Source organism: Melopsittacus undulatus, chromosome 7, assembly GCF_012275295.1.
Source record: "Melopsittacus undulatus isolate bMelUnd1 chromosome 7, bMelUnd1.mat.Z, whole genome shotgun sequence".
NCBI classification, from domain to species: Eukaryota; Metazoa; Chordata; class Aves; order Psittaciformes; family Psittaculidae; genus Melopsittacus; species Melopsittacus undulatus.
In genome coordinates, this window is record NC_047533.1 from 47,311,352 (window position 1) to 47,330,026 (window position 18,675).

Sequence of the window (18,675 nt, forward strand, 5' to 3'; positions counted from 1 at the left end):
TGCCCTTTCTAGCTATCAAAAACCAGTCAACACATTTTTCTCCCATTAAACCCAATATAAACTTAACGTGAGCAATCTACCAGGAGCTTCATATATCTTCTTGCAGTTATTTGTCTCTTAGCAAGAAGAAAAGAGAGAAACAATAAAATCTCTAAGGGAAATCCTGACCTCAGAGAGCTTTGCTTGCCTCTCTGGTAAGTCCAGACAGTCATGCCACTTTGCATTCCGGGAGGTGCCCTGGCTAGTGTAATTTTTAGCTCACCTATCTTTCTTTTCTTTGTATCTAACTCTACCTCCTCTTACTCTTTGTTTGCAAAGCATCTCAAACTGCTTTATTTCTGCACAGAAAACCAAAGACTTTCCCAGAAGCTACACCTTTTCCTTGCTATACATTAATAACACTATGCACTCCATGTAGTGCTGTGCCCCACCTCAGAGCCCCTCCTCTCAACCTGGGCCTTCCATCCTCTCCACTTGCAAAATACAAGTTTCACAAACCTTTGAACCAACCTTGAATAAAATCACCACACAGACAAGAGTTCAATGTTACACCTTACCTGCAGCTCCCCTGAAATCCTCAGCTGTCCTTCAGGATGAACAGTCTTCCCAAACTATTGCCAGAGACTTTCCCATCTCTCCTGAGAAGGACCCTTGTCCACTCTTACACCCATGTCTCTATTACAACTCACTACACCTTTATCAACCATCTTTAAATTCTCACCTCCCAAGTCCTGCTCACTGAGCTTAAGTAATGATGAGCACTACTGCCCACCTGACAAAGCCTCTACTGCCTCCTGAGCTTAATGCACACCACCAATACACCTGATGCTTGAAAAGATGTCAACATGGGAGCCTCCATTCTCACTGTCCTCCATGGCAAAGCTCAATCTGCCAAGACCACTGGTTAGGAACAAGTTTTACAGGAAAGCTGCTGAGAGGCTTTTCATCCAAATGGGTATTTTACTTTTAATGAGCTATTGCTCATTTTCATCCACGATGCAGCACTTTGGAAAACATGTCAACCACCTGATTTTTGAAAGCCAAACTGAACTGTTTTAACTTTGCAAAATATAACTCTTTGACCTAGAAAGGTGTGGAGCACCCCAGGAAAAGGAGCATTTAAATCAGCCTATCTCTTCCTCTTTTCTTTTTGCTATCAAAGCAAGCTCTGTGCTGTGGCGATCTTCCCAATCACATTGTTTGTTGCACATGATATGTTCTTGAACAGGGTCACTGAAACCAAATCTCTTTCCCCCCCCCCCCCCCCAGCATCTGAACATGTAGTTGGGTTTTTCAGTTTAGATTAGGCATATGACCTTCTAAAGAAATAAGCTACAGCACTGAAAGACCCAAATAATTTATTCAATCGAAATTTGCTAAACTAAGAAACATGAAAGCTCTTCTGGATCTGGTATTGGATGCCTTGCAACAGTAGAAAATAGTGTGCTGAAAGCAGATTGTCAGGAAAGAGCAGTCTGTACACTGTGCCACTACATGTGCTGGATGAATAGAAGAGAGATGTGTGCCCCAGTAGAGGGAGGCTTCAATGCAGTCTTTTGCTTTTTGTTTTTTAGCCTGCACTGGAGATGGAAAGGACCAACTATGCTGAAGCTGGTCACAACCCCACAAGTGTAGCTATAAAAAAATCCCTGTAAGCTACACCATATAGCTCTCTTTTTGTCAGGGGCAGGTTATACAAAAGCTCCAGCTTCTGTTTCAGCAGAGATTAGGACTGTTTAGGGACTGCCCTCAATTTTGCGGACTCTCTAATGTGCTGTCAATTAATTTGCAGTAGCTATTCTGGCCTATATGTGAGCCAGGCTAGAAAGAAAATGCACAAAGAAAATGGGACAGATTTTCTCTCTGCAAGCAAAGGAGTGGACATTATGAACTGGTTACTGCCTGCAGGAAGTGTGCCATCTCAGAAAAATATCCAGTGGAGAAATGTGGCTCTACCTGTGCTGCCATTAGGAAACAGGCCAGAGATCCTAGCTTTGGCTTTTCAAGGGCAGAGAGAGATGTGAGAGATGAGTGGCAGATAGGGAAGAAGCTATTCACCTATGCCCACTCCAGAGAGCAGAAGTCATGTACTAGCTGTGTTTTTCACACTCAATTTGATATCTCAGGATATATCCCCAAGGCATAGGAACTCATGTTAAGAAACGCAGAACAGTTGCTAGCAACACCCAAAAAGTGAAAAGCAGGTAAGAGTGAGCAACCAACTGCTTGCTATACAGCATTTTGTTATTAATATCATTATGGAATTCCAAAAAGTCCTTCAGCATCAGGAGAAGTTGGTTGAGTCTGGGAGGAGAGAAAGCACTGCTTAATACAGGTGGACAAAGGAAGTAGAGCCTGCTGTAGCACAAGCTGTGACACAGGGAAGTTAGGGTTAGTATCAGGAAAACTTTCCCAGCAGAGGAATTTATAAGCATGCAGAGCCATGTTAGTAAAAGCAAGGAGATAAACCTGTAATAAAAACATTTCACATCATTAATGAAGATTAGAGCATATACCCCATTTGTATTTGTCTCAGATAGTTTGTAGGACTCATCTCATTACAGCTTCTTCCTTAACTGCATATGGCCATATGGCTCTCAGCTTTCTTAGCTGGCATTTCTCCTTTAAATACCTGGTATATATAAAGATAGGGCCACATCAGGTGCAGGGAGATATTTGGATATGGTCTGAGCAAGTGCCAACCCTATTTTTTTCCAATTCCTTCTCTGCTAGAGCAAGGAAAAAACAGGAAAGCCTGTCCACCAGCCTCTGCCTACAGAGCCGGCACTCAAATCCAAAACTTAATGGAAGCCCAGGCATTTTGCAAGGGTGAATAACCCAATGCATAAAGCCAGTATCTCCCCAAAGGCTTTTCCCTTAGCTTAAGATTTAATAAACCTAAGCAATTTGTTTTATTAATTAATAGCTCAGTAACTGTCCTTAAAAAAGGAAGAGACACAATTGTGAGGGAAGAAACATGAGGTGCTCCCAAATTATGGGAACAGCAGCTTCGAGGATGGCCTCACCTCTGCTGGTTCCTGGGCAGACCTCATCTCTTCTCCTTCCCAAGCCCAAAGTGATGCAGCTCAGCAGTCCACAGCTCAGCATGGATATTGGGAGTGTGCAGAACCCAGCAGCCATTCCTACCCACCAGCCATTTTCCACCAGGCACCAAGAAAAAGGCAGGTGATGAGCAGTCGTGCTCTAGCTACCAGGGTATTTTCCACCAGCTCGTGAGGAGCACATCCTTAACTGCTCAGCTCGCTTATGTCTTTCTGGTATTATATAAATGGATTTAGAGGAGAAAGCACTGCCATGAGCAGGGTTCTAATTAGGAAAGAAAATAAACAGAATTATGGAATTAAGGCAGAACCTCAGCATGAATGACCCAAATCCCTTCCTTGTGCCGCAGTCCACAGCACGCTATTAGAAAACATTTTCTCTTTTTTTAAACAAAGTTAATTCATTGCTAAGATGGCACAGCAAAGGCAAATTCCTTTGCAGGATGGCACTCACTCTCCTGAGCTGCTGATCCCACTTAATATGACTCTTGTACGTACAAAGAACAATGTTTTAGGGAGTAGGGTGCTCCACGATGCAGGCAGTGGTACCCTCACTGCTGAAATACCAACAACAACGGGGCATACCATATAGTTACCATTTCCTAATTTTCCCTGATAGCTTTCTGTTGGTCCAAGCATGCAGACTGTCATTACTTCTCGGAGCTGCCTACAATGAATTACCTACTCTCACACTGGGCATAGGTCTCAGGAAGAATGTCTTTCTTTGTGGAGATAAGAAGCATCCACAAGTCTCTCAAGAGGAGATAAGAGTACCCTCCACTTCTCACAAATGAGGCCACATTGATCTAAATACTCAGTTGCAGATTAAAGTGCCTATTTTATAAAACATTGGCTAGCAGAATCAGCCATTGATGGTTCTCAAAGGAGTAATTTGAAATTTGGCAAGGAATCTTAAGTTTTCCACTCACAGTATTGCCACCATCTACAGAGTGGTTTACATGGCATTTGAATCCCTAAAGGCATGGTTGTTTCTTTAGATGGTTAAAGAAGCAAAGCAGATGCCCAGGATATTGTGCTGTTGGTTGGAAAGCTCGCATCCTTAGTAAATCAGCTAATGCATGAAGAAGCCAGACTTATTCTTTATATATGAAGGCACTATATCCCTGAAACTGCTATGTTATATGATATAAAATCTGTGACAGATTTGAAAATGTGCACTGGTTTGATAGGATGATAGAATGCTTTTTGCACTGGTCTTTTTTCTGCTGGGTCAGTGATGTGGGAGCTCTCTAGGCTTATTCCCTACTATAGCAAGACTACAGGGCTGAAGTTGGAAAGGGACACCCCAGTTTTCCTGCCTACTAGGAGAACTTGCCGACTGTGGCACACAGCTGAACGAACATAGCTACTGTAAGGAAACACCCTGCTCATGGCAGTTTAGGTCTGGGACTACTCTTTGGCGGTCACTGGCATGCACAAACTTGAATGATATGACCAGGAATCCAGTAAAGCTCATTAACAAAATACGCTGTGTGATTGCCCAAAGCACTGTGCAGTTAGTTGAAATAGCCCAAACCCTAGTAGCCAATCACAAGTACATTCACAGCAAAGGAAACAACTAGTTTTGGGAAGATGGAGCCAGGCAGCATGTGTCTGGTAGCAGAGGCACCATGCAACCACATTATCTCAGTGTTTGTTCCACTCCTCTCCCCTTGCTGTAGAAAAGGGTTCACCAAGATGGGGTCCTTATGCCCTCTAGATGTAGCCAGGCACACGGAATACCATACCTGTAACGCTGCTGTTTCAAAGTACTTCACTGCCATAGTCTGTTATCTTATGCTTTTTTGCACTATAAGACAAAGCTTTATTTCTTTTGGGGTAGCAAAATGGTTCAGGTTACTCTGATGCTGATGCTCTCAGCTTTCTGAATGGTGTGAAGGCATGCTGGTGGATAGTGATGACAATTTGCTACAGCAGTGGCACCTCAGGATTAAAACGCTGCCCTTTCCACCTTGGCTCCTGGGATGCTGAGCTGGATGAATAATGTGTTGCTGTGTGGAAACGGGCTGCTGAAAGGCTCAGTGCATTAATGTGAAAGGGTAGAATATGCCCCACAGAAAAACCTGTGCTCACAAACAGCTCTGAAAAGGCAACAGCACTTACACAGAAGGAAGCAGATGGGTATCTTCTCTGGCAGGGACAGCACATGATGGCTTCTACCACACCAAGCTTTGCAGGGTGCCAGGTCTCAGGCCTGAATTCAGAAAGCCCTTTGTAGCCACTCGGTGTTACATTCATAGATTTAGCTAGAATGGCCACACTTGAAAGTCCTTTCTTTCCCCATGTCAGCCTACAAACAGAGACCCAGAACAGTTAAGACAGTGTTCATTTTATTGTACTTGGCATGGAAACCAGGAGATGTAAAACAGCAAAACATTAAATTCCTAAGGGACTCGATCGGGTGGGTAACATTGCTTTAGTATCACTGTAAGACTTCTTCACATGCAAACTTCTGATGCTATGTCTTGAATGCCACGGCACACCTGGAAGCCTAATACTAGCTTTGCTTTGTACAGTACATCACATTCAGTCAGTGTAACTATAAAAATAATAAAGCCACAATAATATTAGTTGTCATTAGAATACCCCAAGTTGGTTTTCTGCTGCTGCTGACTGATTCATGGCCATCATTTTTGTGGTGCTTGCAACAGTCAGGAATTCAAAGTTCACCTACTCTCTCTCCCTTTAACTCTGGATAGAAACTCCCAACACATTTCACTGTGCAACTGAGACCTTAACTTCAGAAGTGATTTTATGTTCTATGAACACATGGATCTTTCTCTTCCATTTTACTGAAATTCCTCAGGGCAATGCCAAAAGTTGTATTTCCTTACTTGAAACTATTGATTACGAATTGGGCTAAGGGAAATGCCAGGAGGACACTCCAGCAGAAGGATTGTCTGTTGTAACAGCTCCCAAGAAGCAGCTGAGAGACTCATATTCTGCAGCAGACAAGTGCTGGAGGCTTTGCTGGCAGAATGGTCATTTATTTTGACTCCAGAGAGTGTCAGTCTAAGCAGAAAGCTAAGAAAAACTTAAGATCTGATACTTCAAATGGGACCCAGTTGGCGTGATTCTAGTCCTAATGAGCTCAAATGCTTGCTGTCACACATAGTCTGTGCAGAAACTGCTCTGTACATGTAAACGTAGATTGCCACAAAGCTCAAGAACCAGTGTACATCTCTGCACACCCCAGCCAATGGACCTTCTGCTGAAAGTCTAGGCACAGACACTGGCTAGATGGTGGGTTTTTTAGATACAGCTGTTTAGAGATCCTGTAAGGAGAGAATCATTGTTTCTGTGTTGCAGAGTGACTTAACTTGACGCAAAGTTATAGAAAACGCTAAGCCTCCAGCAGCCAAGCAGAAGGGCAAAGGGAAAAAACATAATCTTGGAGTATGAGTAATGCATGAGACCTGCATACTCGCACACTCCTTTTAAACATGGACGCATGCACACATAAGCTTTCCTACAGTGAATGTTTTCCTAGGGGAAAAAATATTTTCTCTCTATGTGATTTGGCTCAGTAATAACATTATTTTCTTCTTTAAAGAAGCCTGAATAATGAAAAAATATTTCACATTGCAAATCTCCCTTGCCACAATTTGATGAAAAATCCACATTAAAAGGATGATACCAATTTTAGTTTGGGTCCATTCAGTTCTAATACTTCATTCTTTTAAACATCTACACTGACTCAAGTGGGATAATTTAGGCCCATAAGAGAACACTGCAGCAGTTCCAGTGGTATAGAAGACACAGTACAAGACAACAAAGCTAATAAGCTAATAACATTTGTAGTTTCATAGAAACCTTGTATGTACTGACCCAAGTAATGAAACACCGGTATGGCAAATTTCATCAGATTTCCAAACTGGAAACTACTGGCAGCCAACTTGAATTTTTCATCAACTTCAACACTGATTTTCATTCAGATTTCCACTTCTAACACTTCAACATAGCAATGAAATTCAAGATAAAAACTAGTGTTATCTTTAGAGCATATATTCACCTTTTCTGAGTCCCTTGATTATACTTCTCCAAACAGTGCATTTTACAAGCTCTTGGATGGCAATAGCAGTAATAAACTGAGGTTGTTTGCCTAGTGTTTTCTTTAAATCACATTTGTATGTATCTATACACACTAGCAAAATATGAAGCCTTCAAAAATGTTAATTTTCCTAAAAGCCATGGGACACTAACAATATGAATAAAGTGTGTGCTCAGAATGAGCAAATGGGCAAAACGCCAGCTTTATAGACATAGGATTGGGAATTCCTTGTGAAGCATCTACATCAGCTTCCTTTTACTTCTCTTTTGGTCCGTCCCTCCTGTCTTGTATAGTCAAAAGGTTTTCTTCCTCTGAAATAGAGAAAGCAAATATTCTCCTCCTTGTCCCTCCAGCTCTTTCCACACTCTTTATTCCAAACCCAGTCAGCAGAAACAAGGCAGGATTTCAGCACTTGTGCCCACAGCAACACTAAGCTGGCAGACACCAACCAAGTGATGAATGTCAAAGCCTCATATGAAATCCAGAATTATATTGCAGATCACCTGCAACAGGATTCTCCTTCAACTCAGGATTTGTATTGGTAACATTGAAACATGCTTACTCTCATGCTCCTAAAGTGAAATTAGAAGTAACTTCCATTCTCATCCACTGCTTTTATTAATGGTTCCAACTAGGAACCATTCCGACCAGGCCAAACTTCCCAGAAGATCCAACCAACAGGGAAGAATTTCCTGACAATTAGCTTGTGTCCCAACAGTTCTCATCTTGTAGCAAACAGAATTTAAGAGTTACTTCAGCAGCTAGCTTGCAACATGTTTCTCTCGTTTTTTTTTTTTTTTCCATACAGATTTACTCTTGGGAATTACAATGTCCTTTCTGTTTTGAATCCTCTTTTTATTAGCCCAAATGGATTTCTTTGGTTGTTAACCATCCAGCCAATGCAGCATGATTCTGATTCACTGGGCAGAGTAAAAGAGGGTAGTGATGGCACACAGATCATCTCCCCCTACCCTTTGCCATACTACTATGCTCAGCACACTTCCATTTTTAACAAGAATAGTCTTTCTTGACTGCTACAAGATCACTCACACGCAGAATATTTGCTGTTTGCTACCCAAAAGATAGTTCTGTTTTGCTGCTGGTGAAAGGTGCATCATCCGTACAAGGATTTACGTCATTATCTAGAGATTGTATGCAAGAGAAAGCATAAATTACCAGTGTTAAACTAACAAGTTGCCTATAGTCTGCCCTAAGCAAGGCAAAGTGAAAACCTATAGTATTTCCCATGAGATGCACTGGTGATTATTGACTTGTTTTTGTGCACTGGGTTTTGGCACATTATTGCTTGGCTTCAAATGCACCCCTGTAGGACTTCTGTGCCCAGCAGGCAGCATCACTGACATTCTGCTGTTTGTCTTTGCACTTGTATTTACCAGAGTACAAAAGCACAGTGCTCTGCTGACCACTATGTTTTTTCCAGTTATGCTCATGCAGTTGTTATGATGCATCCACTTAGTAACTTGCCCATTGGTGTTTTGCAGTACGTATGTATTGATGAGATCTTCCTGGAAGAAAGATCATTTGGGATAGGGAGGGATGTGCGTGTGGTTAAGACTCACAGATGGAAGCAGCTGCAGGGAACAAGGACGGGTCTTCCATTCCTCACAAAGAAGAGTTAATTCTAGTGCTGGCCCAGCACCCTGCTCATCCATTGCCATACTCAGTTTGGTTCAATAAAGAAACTCATACCCATATGCCAGAAATATTTTGGAGAGCTTAAGCTAAAGGACAAAATTAATGGAAATTGGTGAATGTGTGACAGCCATTTATTCTCCTCTGGAAAAAAATTATGACAATCCATTTATATATTCAGACTCAGCATATTTGTAAAGGGGCAGTTCAGAATAAGTTGGCTCACAACAGTACAAGCGAGCGGGACAGCAGCAAGAGGGATGCAAGCTGAGCCAAGGGACATCATTTCACAGGAAGACAGGCTGGGCAGCAGCTAGCAAGGGAAGGGTAGGCAAAAGGAGCAGCAAAAAGCCTTGGACCTGTACAGGGCACAGCAAACACTGTAGACAACTTGGGGAACCTCTTCAGGGCTGACAGATGCAAAGTGGTAAGAGACACTGAACCTGTCAACTAATCTGACCTAACGATACTGCCAATGTTAATCCCGCACAAAACTTAATGTGAAACACACATCTCAAACACTGCTATAGAGGGGATGGAAACAGTAATACTAACAGAAAAAAGGCATGAGACTTTCCTCCTGCAGGCAGAGGTGGGAAGATACCCTCTAATGTGGTATTTCAGAAATAACAATTCAGCATCAAGTGGGAGAGGGCTCGAAATAATGTACAGAAATGGAACAAGAACATGCTATAAAGCCTCCAAATATATACCAGATGAAACCTAGGAGTAAATTCAATACATCATCTATGGGCAACACCTCGCAGTGAACTTGGTTAAAATACTGTATCTTATAGTATTTTACCTCTCTTACGACCACCTAAGGTTTGCTTTACAGAAAAAGAAGAAAAAAAAGATATTAATACTCATTTACACTGTGTAAACCTGTGAGATTTACAGAGTAAGTCAGGTGTGTAGTACTACAGACAGAAATAAATTATCATCATGATTCATGAAAAACCTTTAATGGAATAAAAATAATGCCTATTTAACTCTAGTACTCTGCAGAATTACAGTATCCAAATCCACAATGCTTTGTCAGATTGAAACCGCAGGAGTTCCCCAGCTTCCCATCATGAACTCTAATGGACAGAATAAAAAGCAAGTGGGAAACACACTTCCCAGGTTGAAAAATATTATTAAGGTGAGAAATGTAATCAACGTACATTTAAGACATTATTGTATACCACACTTGTGGAGAAACAGTCACTAAGCTACCTTTTATTAGCAGTTTCTACAACTTTTCTAACATTAGAAACACATCAAAGATTGTCTCAAGATTTCAGTACTTCTGTAAAGTAAATGTTTCAAGTTAACAATGTAATAGTTTATAATATAGAGAGCATTAGGTAAAACAAAATACGCACAGGCTAAATAAATGGTGTTCAGTTTCTGAAAGGCAGCAAGAAAAGCACCAAAATACTGCAAAAGAAGTAGAGTTGGCTAAGGACTTTAAAGAAGAAAAGGGAAATCAGTGTGACACACTAGACCAATAGGCTCATGGACCCAGATGCACAGGATAGCCTGCTCCTATGGGAAAATGGTAGTGTGTATCTCTGGAGAAAGAAAAAAGAGCCGCATCACTTTAAAAAGTGATTTGGATGAGAGGTGCTCAGCATCACAGGAGGCTGGAAGTGGGGGCTGCCCACCCCAGCTGAGGAGCTGTAATGGCTCACTGCTTTTGAAAGACTTGGCTGGAGTGCCACAGCATGAGAGAGGGCACCGCGCTGTCGGATGCAGGTACATCTATTGATGCACTCTCTCGTGCGTTGCCTGCCCTGTGTGCATTGCCTGCTTACACTTTAAACATGTCTGGGGAGACAAAGCTCACAGAATATACCACCCTCTCACCTCCCCTTCTAGCCATAATAATCCCATTGACTTAACTTCTCCCAAAGAGATAATCCTTCAGCCTTACTCCACACTTTTTGCCTGGCTCTCCATTCCAATGGGAGGGGAAGACCTTGCTCTCTGGGGCTTACAGAACAGTGCCCCACAGTATCAATAGAAGTGAGACTGCTCAGGGATCAACATCCATAACCTTTTCAGACTTGCCTCAGTGTGGGTAACTTCCCAGGAAAGTGGTCTTGCATTAGTTCTTTACAGCTGTTGAACCTTAGCTTCACCTTACCTGGCTTCCCCCAACCCACCCCTTTGTGTAAGACCTTGTGATACACATAAATAACTTCCCATAACACTTATGACAATCTCTCTGCTTCTTGCTGTATCAGAAGATGCTGCTCTCTCTCTGCAGTGAGGTGTCAATTTAAGTTTGTGCTTTTGCTAAGTGCCTAGCTTTTCATTTGACAGCAGTTGGGATGGGGGTGTAAAGTGGAAACACACCAGCTGTGGCAATAATAACGGCATTATGGAGCGCATGGCTACTTAAAAAACAAAAGGGAACAGTTTTCCACTGTTGCTTTATCACAACCCCAATAACACAACAGCAGGACTCAAGACTTGAGGGCAGGGATTCTCTCTACTATCAGAGACACCTATGCATCCCTGCAAACCACGTCAGTCTAACACAGAAGAGGGAGCGGGTCGCACGCAGCAATTGGGACGCCTAAAATTCTGCAGCATGGACTGGAACATGTTGTGCTGCCTTCCTTTCAGTTTTTTATTTGAGGATGTATCCGAAGAAATGGATTTCCGGGTCTGACTGTTCTGAGCCCGGATCAGTTTCTCATGTTCCCGTATTTGTCTCTGTAGGTGATTCTGGATGGCAATTCCCAGGGATTCTGGATCAAGGGAAGCACCATAAACCTCCCATGTCATGCCCTGCTCATCCCAAACAACATCCCTGACGTGTTTGGACTGCTTCACCTGCACTTTTGCCTCCATGGCTGGGGTGGGATGCTTTTTGTTTTCCCCCAGGTTTGGTAAGGCTTGAGCTGAAGCAGGATGAGCTGCTGAGTGAAGCTCCCGTCTGGACTCCTTGGCATGGAGGCCCTGCTGCTGGGGAGCTGCTGATGACTCCAAAGAAAGTGTGGAATGTGCAGAACTCACACTCAACTTAGGCATCAGTCCTGCCTGCCCGCTCTGGCTGCTGACCGTCTGAGCCTGGCCAGTGTCTGCCTGGTTTCTGCTCTCCTTTTCACCTGCATCCTTTGAGGACACCTTTATGTGGACAGCAGCAGGTTGGCTGCTAACATTCATCTCTCCTTTAGGATCAAGCACCACTGAGATTTCTTCCTTTGGTTTTACTGTGGATTGATTAGGAATGGCCTCCCCTTGACTCAAACCCTTACTTTGTGCAGGCTTTTTCTCAGAGCTGCCCAGGACCTCCTTCTCCTTGACTTCTCTGTCAGTACTACAGAGTAAAGATAGCTGACTGCTTTGTGCATCATGGACAGGATCTTGCACATTGCTTTGGATTCCTGGGGCAGCAGCAGCAGAAGTGGTGCTTCGTTCACCAGCACCAGACCCAGACTGTGCTGGCGTTTGATTACTGGAGTCAACTGCAAGCTGCCCAGCAGGGATGGGCTTTGATGGGACTGGAGCATCCACTGGCAGCTGAGCAGCACCCTTGCCTTCATGGGCTATACCCGTCATTTCACCATTACTCACAGATGTCTCTTGGGAGGTAATGGCTGCAGGGGACATGGGGAGAACAGGTTTTGCATTATCTGCTGACACTGGAGGCACCACATCAGATGGGACCCCAGGCAGTTTGACAGGCTCAGTTTGGGCTGAAGCAGTCACAGCCATAACAACAGTTGATTCTGACGTGGTACCAGGAGAACATGGGGACTTCTGCTGTGAAGATAAACTGTCAGTAAGTGCACACTGGCTCAGCCCCATCCCTCCTTGGTAAATTACGTGCAGTTCTTCCTTCTCCTCTGGAGGAGGATTCCCTTTTAGGAAGGCAGCAAGGATGCTGGGACTGGTGGAGGCCGATCTGCTCTCCACAGTAGCCACGGCCTGAACCTCGGCATCTCGCCATGTCCTGTTTACTGCTTCCTGAGTTAAAGAGCTGCTCTCTGCCTGAACCGTCATTGTACCTGTTTCTCTGAATCTGGAGAGCTGGGTAGGGGCTGGATTCCCCAGCCCAGGGTCTGCGCTGTGCATGGGATGCTGGCTCTCGTGGCTAGACTGGGCTGGTGCCTTGCTGCTCAGCACCTCTTCAGTCTTATCTGTGGGATGCAACTGTGTGGTGTCTGCAGCCCCACTTTTTGCCTCCGAACTGGTCTGTGGGTCTCTTCCCAGGGTAGCTTCTGTGTGTCTTGCTGACTTTTCCGCTCCCCTGTCTTTCTCCCCTCTTTGTAGAAGGTTTGCCTGGGAAGTAGGACAGGACTCATTACCCCTGACAGGGTCACCCGGGGAAGGATAATTCAACACCTCAAGTGCTGGCTGATCATCAGTCCCCTGAGGTTTCAGGACAGAGTCATCTATTTGCATCAGGGAGCTTGTTTTTGCCTGGCTGCTTTGCACAAACTGCCGGGAGCTCTGTGGGGCTGGCATCATCTCTGGCCCACACCCCGATAACAGGGCTCCTACTGCAGGGGTTGCTGGTGCTGCTGCTGGTCCAGCAGGCTCTATGGATGCAGGACACCCCTCCACAGCTTTGCTGGAGATCCCAGGAGGAAAGGCTTCACGCTGGCTAGCATCGTCCTCACAGCGTTGCTCACACCTGTGTGTGCTGGCAGCTCCTGCACGTTTCAGGTCAGACAAGCAAACTCCAGCAGAGCTGGATGGCGTGCATGGGAAGCCATTGCTGGCCTTCCCTCCACTGGGTAACTGGGGCTGATGCTTAGCAGGATGCAGGTCTCCCAGGTGGTCCTCCTCCGCAGACGCTGTGGCCAGGGAAAGCTTGGCAGATCTCAGAGGATCTGGTACAGTCCCCATGGGCTGTCTCAGAGATGCGGTTTGCTCTTGGCTTTCTCCTCAGAGCTTTTTCGACAGGCAGTGGATACAACAGGGCAGGCTGTCAGCCACAGGTTTCATGTAAAGCTAATCTGTTAATGAAAGAAACACAGGGTTAGCAGCAGTCAGATTTAAGGAAAAAAGAGTACCCAGAAATCATTATTTTAGAGCTTGGAGAGAAATACTTGCAGGCAAGGTGGAAGTAAAGCATCTGCTTCTGCCTACGAGCCACATAAAAGATGGATTTCAAGGATCCCCCAACTCCAAGGTCCAGACGGTGAAGACAATACAAGGGACAAAGCCATAACAGCTTCCCTGTTGTTGATACATTAATGAAAACATAATGACATGTCAAGAGGGAGGAAAAAACCCCACAAATACGAAGTGAAAGTAGGGATTAAATGGGAAAGGGCGCAGACTTTGTGTGGAAGTTAGAGGTCACAAGATAAACTCACTGATAAAATCCTCTAGACAGCCACCTGTGGAAGGAAAGGTACTATCTTACCTGTTGTGCTATGTGAAGAACAGATCTGATTCCCATTGTGTGATATGAGTGGATCTCACACCTTTGCTGAGCACCAGTTCCCCCTTCTTCTCATGGAAAGCCCTTCTCTACCTGAGCTACCAACAAGGACTTTCTGACAGGGGCAGCAGGTCAATTCAGACTAATGCGGATGAACACAAACCTCACCAGTAAAAGTAATGTGGAGTGACAACTACCTGCTAGGTGGTGCAGATAAACACTAAGATACTGCACTGCACTGGGGCTGTGCACATACCTACTGCTTTCACATTTAGATCCATCAAAATAATTACAAGGAAGCCAGCTCAACTAATAAACAGGGGCATAGATGATCTAGAAATCAATTTACAAGCAGGTGGTATGAAACTGGAAGGGGAATGTTGCAGCACCACAGAACAGGAGGGGCTTATGACATACCCAGTGGCACAGGGGGGGGATTTAAAGCAGGTGGAGCAGAGCTATCCAGGTTGAAATCCAGCCAGGACTGCAGGGAAACCATTGCTTCAAACAGGAGGTGATCTGCAGATGTGCTTGTTGGCTGAGCTTTCAAAAGAACTTACCACTGCTCAACTCAGACCCTGCTAGAGGTCAAGGGCTGGATCCTGTCAGTGTCAGCAGAGTGGTGGTGACCAGTGATAAAAATCTCACCCGTCATTGTTTAAACTGCAGGCTACCTACACTGATTTAAAAGGCTTTTCCCCAGCTTATGGTGCCAGCAAAGTATAGGCATGAGACCTGGAAGGCAGTCTGAACATTAACTTTTGTGTTAACCAGAGGGATGACAGTGGGAAAACTACTGATCCTCTGTATGCCCATGTCTCTGCAGGCACACAGCGGGGTTTTCTTTGCTACATTACTTGGGAGATGCTGCTGGAAGGAGCTGTGCAAGGGCTCAGCTGTTCCCCACCCTCTCTACCCACTAGTAAAAGCCCTTTCCAGAGAACAGCCCTACTCTTCTTTCTCTCAGCATGAATGGCAGCAGAACTTCCTTACTTTCCATAAAATCAATCCTAAATTTGAGCACCTCATGGTACTTAAAGAGCAACAGGAGAAAAGTGGACAATGAAAAGAAAAATAAAAAAGATAGAGCAAATTATTTTTCTAAGAAAAGGAAAATGCTGCAACTTATTTCTTATTCATGAAGCTTTATGTCTTCCAGATATGAATGATTTATTATTTTTATAGTGTCTCTTTGGGCTCTGTCCATGCACAGATTCACACAGTCTGCTGGGCTATGTGAGCTCTGGGAAACCGTGATCCTGCCCCTGAAGGACTCCGAGTGTCTTAATTTCAATCTGTGATCTCAGCCCTGCATCCCTCCAAAATGGCTTTCCAGCAAGGTCAATGATTGATAAGCTTTTTGAGAAGTACTAAGTTTATGTAAACCAGACTGCAAATCAGTGGAAGTTTATGTCTGCCTACAAGATATCTTCACTTCATTTTGTGCTCACTTTAAAGCCAGCCAGTGTAGTCTTGAAGGAAAGGAGAGCTGTTCAAATTTGATGCTGTTGTACTATGAACGTCTTAATGACTATGAAGAGCAGAGCAGATGGCTTTGGGCATCTGTTTGTCTAAATTCTGTTACTCTCTTCTTTCCTTTTCCAAATATCAATGCAAACCAAACCAGAATATACAGCTGGGCAGGTCACATTTTATATTTCTTTTAGATCCAGAGTTCATGTAAGAACAACTAAATAAATAATGGAACAAAACCAAATCCAAGTTCAGGATGAGACATGATACTCAGCAAACTGTTTCAGAAGAAATAAAGACAGCAGAGCAAATCTGTTTGGCCCTTCACTATACAAAACCTGGGAAAGGCAATCTGCATGCTGGAATGCTGTCTTTAACTCACAGCCACTCAATGGGAGAATGATTCCTAATTTTTCAATTAAGTGAATTAGTTCTGGTCTGAACCCCCACATGAATCCTCCCTAGCTGTTTAGCGGCTCTTCACCAGCATCACCAGAAATGCACATTTAAATGTCTGCCACATGGGCGAATTAAAGACAATTCTGCTACCAAGCCCTCAACTTATAATGCTGACAGAGGAAATTCCCCCCAGAAAAAAACATGTGGACCTATTCTCTGATATGACAGAGCAGAGCATAACCCAGACATTTTGCCTGACCCTTGAACAGGTCATTAGACTGCATGGAACAACTCTGAAAACAACTTAGTTTATGATATTAAGGTTTTTATAAAGACTTTTTTGTCCAAGACATGGGAGCTATATACTTGTTAGACCCTTCACTAAGCCATCCTAATGACAAGTGCCAAAATCACTACAGTATTCTAAGTAAATGTGGTAATTTTTGACAGTGCTCTCTCTTAAGAATGATTAAAAATCAGAACAAAATATAAGTCTTATGCAATAGAAAAAGTGAGAAAACCCAATCCATTACAGAACTGGAAAAGCGTTCTTATTACTGGTGCCTTATTTATGATTATTTTCTCGTTTTTATTATTGGAGTCCTATTATATAGGACTGAAGAACAATGCTGGGACCTTTGGGCAGCACTATTCTACTGCCAAAGTAGTAAGGATTCCACCCAACAAGCAACACTGAAAGAAAATACTGAGAAGAAACAGAAATACAAACCTCAGTAGTAGGCCAAAACGTGTCAAAACAAATCAAGATCACTGATCAACCTTTAAAGTGTTGCATGCCCAACCTGGAGCAATCACCCAAAATTCTTTTTTATCAGAAAGTGAAATTAGTCTCTCAGCAAAGGTCAAAAATCAATTTTCAGTAATAAGAACAGATTTTATACCCCAACACAGTTCACCTTCACCTTGTTCTTTCAGACCAAATTAGGTCTCTATCAATCTCATCTCAACTAGAACTTTTCTGGCCTTTTGAAACAAGAAGTTTCTAACTTTGACAAAGTCTATGTTTAGCTTATATGGTCTGGGAGAGTCCTCATGTGGCCAGCAGACCTTCATGGACTCCTGTCACTCAGTAGGTGCTTCTTTATGTGCTTTAAAAAAACAAAGAAATCCCCAAAACCCCAAACCTCAAGGAGTTTCCATTGTTGCCAATGTAAAGAAACTCCTACTCATTTTGGTAACATCCATCTGCCAGTATAACAAGATTATAAATTATCCTCTTGCTGCTTATAAGCAAGTTAACAAACCCAGAAAATCTTCACATTTAATAAATCCAAGAAATTCCCAGGAAATTCCAGAATAAGATTCTGCATCCCATTCCCTCTTGAAAAATCTGCCGAAGCACAAGTAAGACTGCCAGCACCTCTACCTACCTTCAGCTTTAAAAAAATAAATTAATAACAATTAAAAAGCAGCTCCCAAACTAATCAAGCATCCCCTCCCCAGTTCCAGACTCTCATCAGCTTTCCATTCCTTGAGCCCCCCGTTCTTGGAGACCTCTCTTCACCCTTGTCTCTACAAATGGACAACCTGAATGTTTGTTCTTAACAGTTCTAATCTCAGCATATGATCTCTCAGATTATCACAAAAATCATTGTACATCATGAGTTAAGGACACAGATAAATATCTGCTAAAGCAGGAATTCAGCTTCTTATTTCTCGACATGAGTAAAAGACGTCAGCATGCTCTAACTCATGTCAGACCACTGAATAAGTAGAACACGAAGAGCATTTCTTTAAATTTCAAACATACAAATGCACTTGCATCCTTCCATTCTGTACCCAATGTTCCTCTCCCTTCCCTCAGTTCATTAAGTTGTTATGCTCTGCAAACACTGTGACTTCCTCTATTTAGTGTCAAAGAGTGTTTGTATATTTGTGAATAATTTGCTTCATGGGTTATTTTCCCCTAATTATTTGTGGGACTGAAGACTGGCACTACAAAATGAAGGGCAGCGCAAAGCAAGGACATGTTCATTAAAATACAGATGAGGTTTTCCGAAGGGCAAGGTACAAGATACAAAGCTTCCATCTTTCTGCATGGTTTGGGATGCTGCCAGGAGACACTCTGGGAGAGTCCTCATGTGGCCAGCCAGCCAGGGAAGCAACAGGTGACAGAGAATGCCCATGGATACCTTGCCTTCACCCAAGAGATGGGGCTGTCATTTCAAGGAGAAAGTGCATGAAATCCTTCTTCCCCTTCTATACCTGGGGACCTGCTATTGCAGGCCACACCTGCCAACACCAGAAGAACCCATGCCAGACAGATGGGGCATGGACAGCATAAGCAATAAGCCCAACACCACAGGGCTGCAGCACCCTCTGTGCAGATGTTATGGAAAGCAGACAACTGTGTTCAGCACTTCTGACTGGCCTTTGCCTATTCAGTTAGCAGAATATCTGTAACGTTTCAGCAGATACTGCAAAATACCCATTTACTCCTTCATTATCCAGTGAACCAATATGACTTTACTCAGCCCAGATGGACAACAGCCTATTGCTGGACTGCTTTCAATGCAATAAGGTGTTTTGTCCCCTTTTTGCTATTCATCTTTTCCTATCTCTTCTTGATGCTCTTCTGCTGCCTTAAACTACAACTCACCTCGATG

At 43.5% G+C, this 18,675-nt stretch overlaps 1 protein-coding gene across 1 annotated transcript in view; it reads right to left on the reverse strand.

Annotated features, from left to right (window-relative positions):
• Positions 1-8,570: 8,570 nt before the first annotated feature.
• GPRIN3 (GPRIN family member 3) overlaps positions 8,571-18,675 on the reverse strand; it is a 31,996-nt gene continuing 21,891 nt past the window's right edge. Inside the window, exon 2 of the mRNA XM_005148968.3 lies at positions 8,571-13,745. Coding sequence (XP_005149025.2) covers positions 11,305-13,635 — 2,331 coding nt within the window. The 5' untranslated portion in view covers positions 13,636-13,745 and the 3' untranslated portion in view covers positions 8,571-11,304. The remainder of the gene's footprint in view (positions 13,746-18,675) is intronic.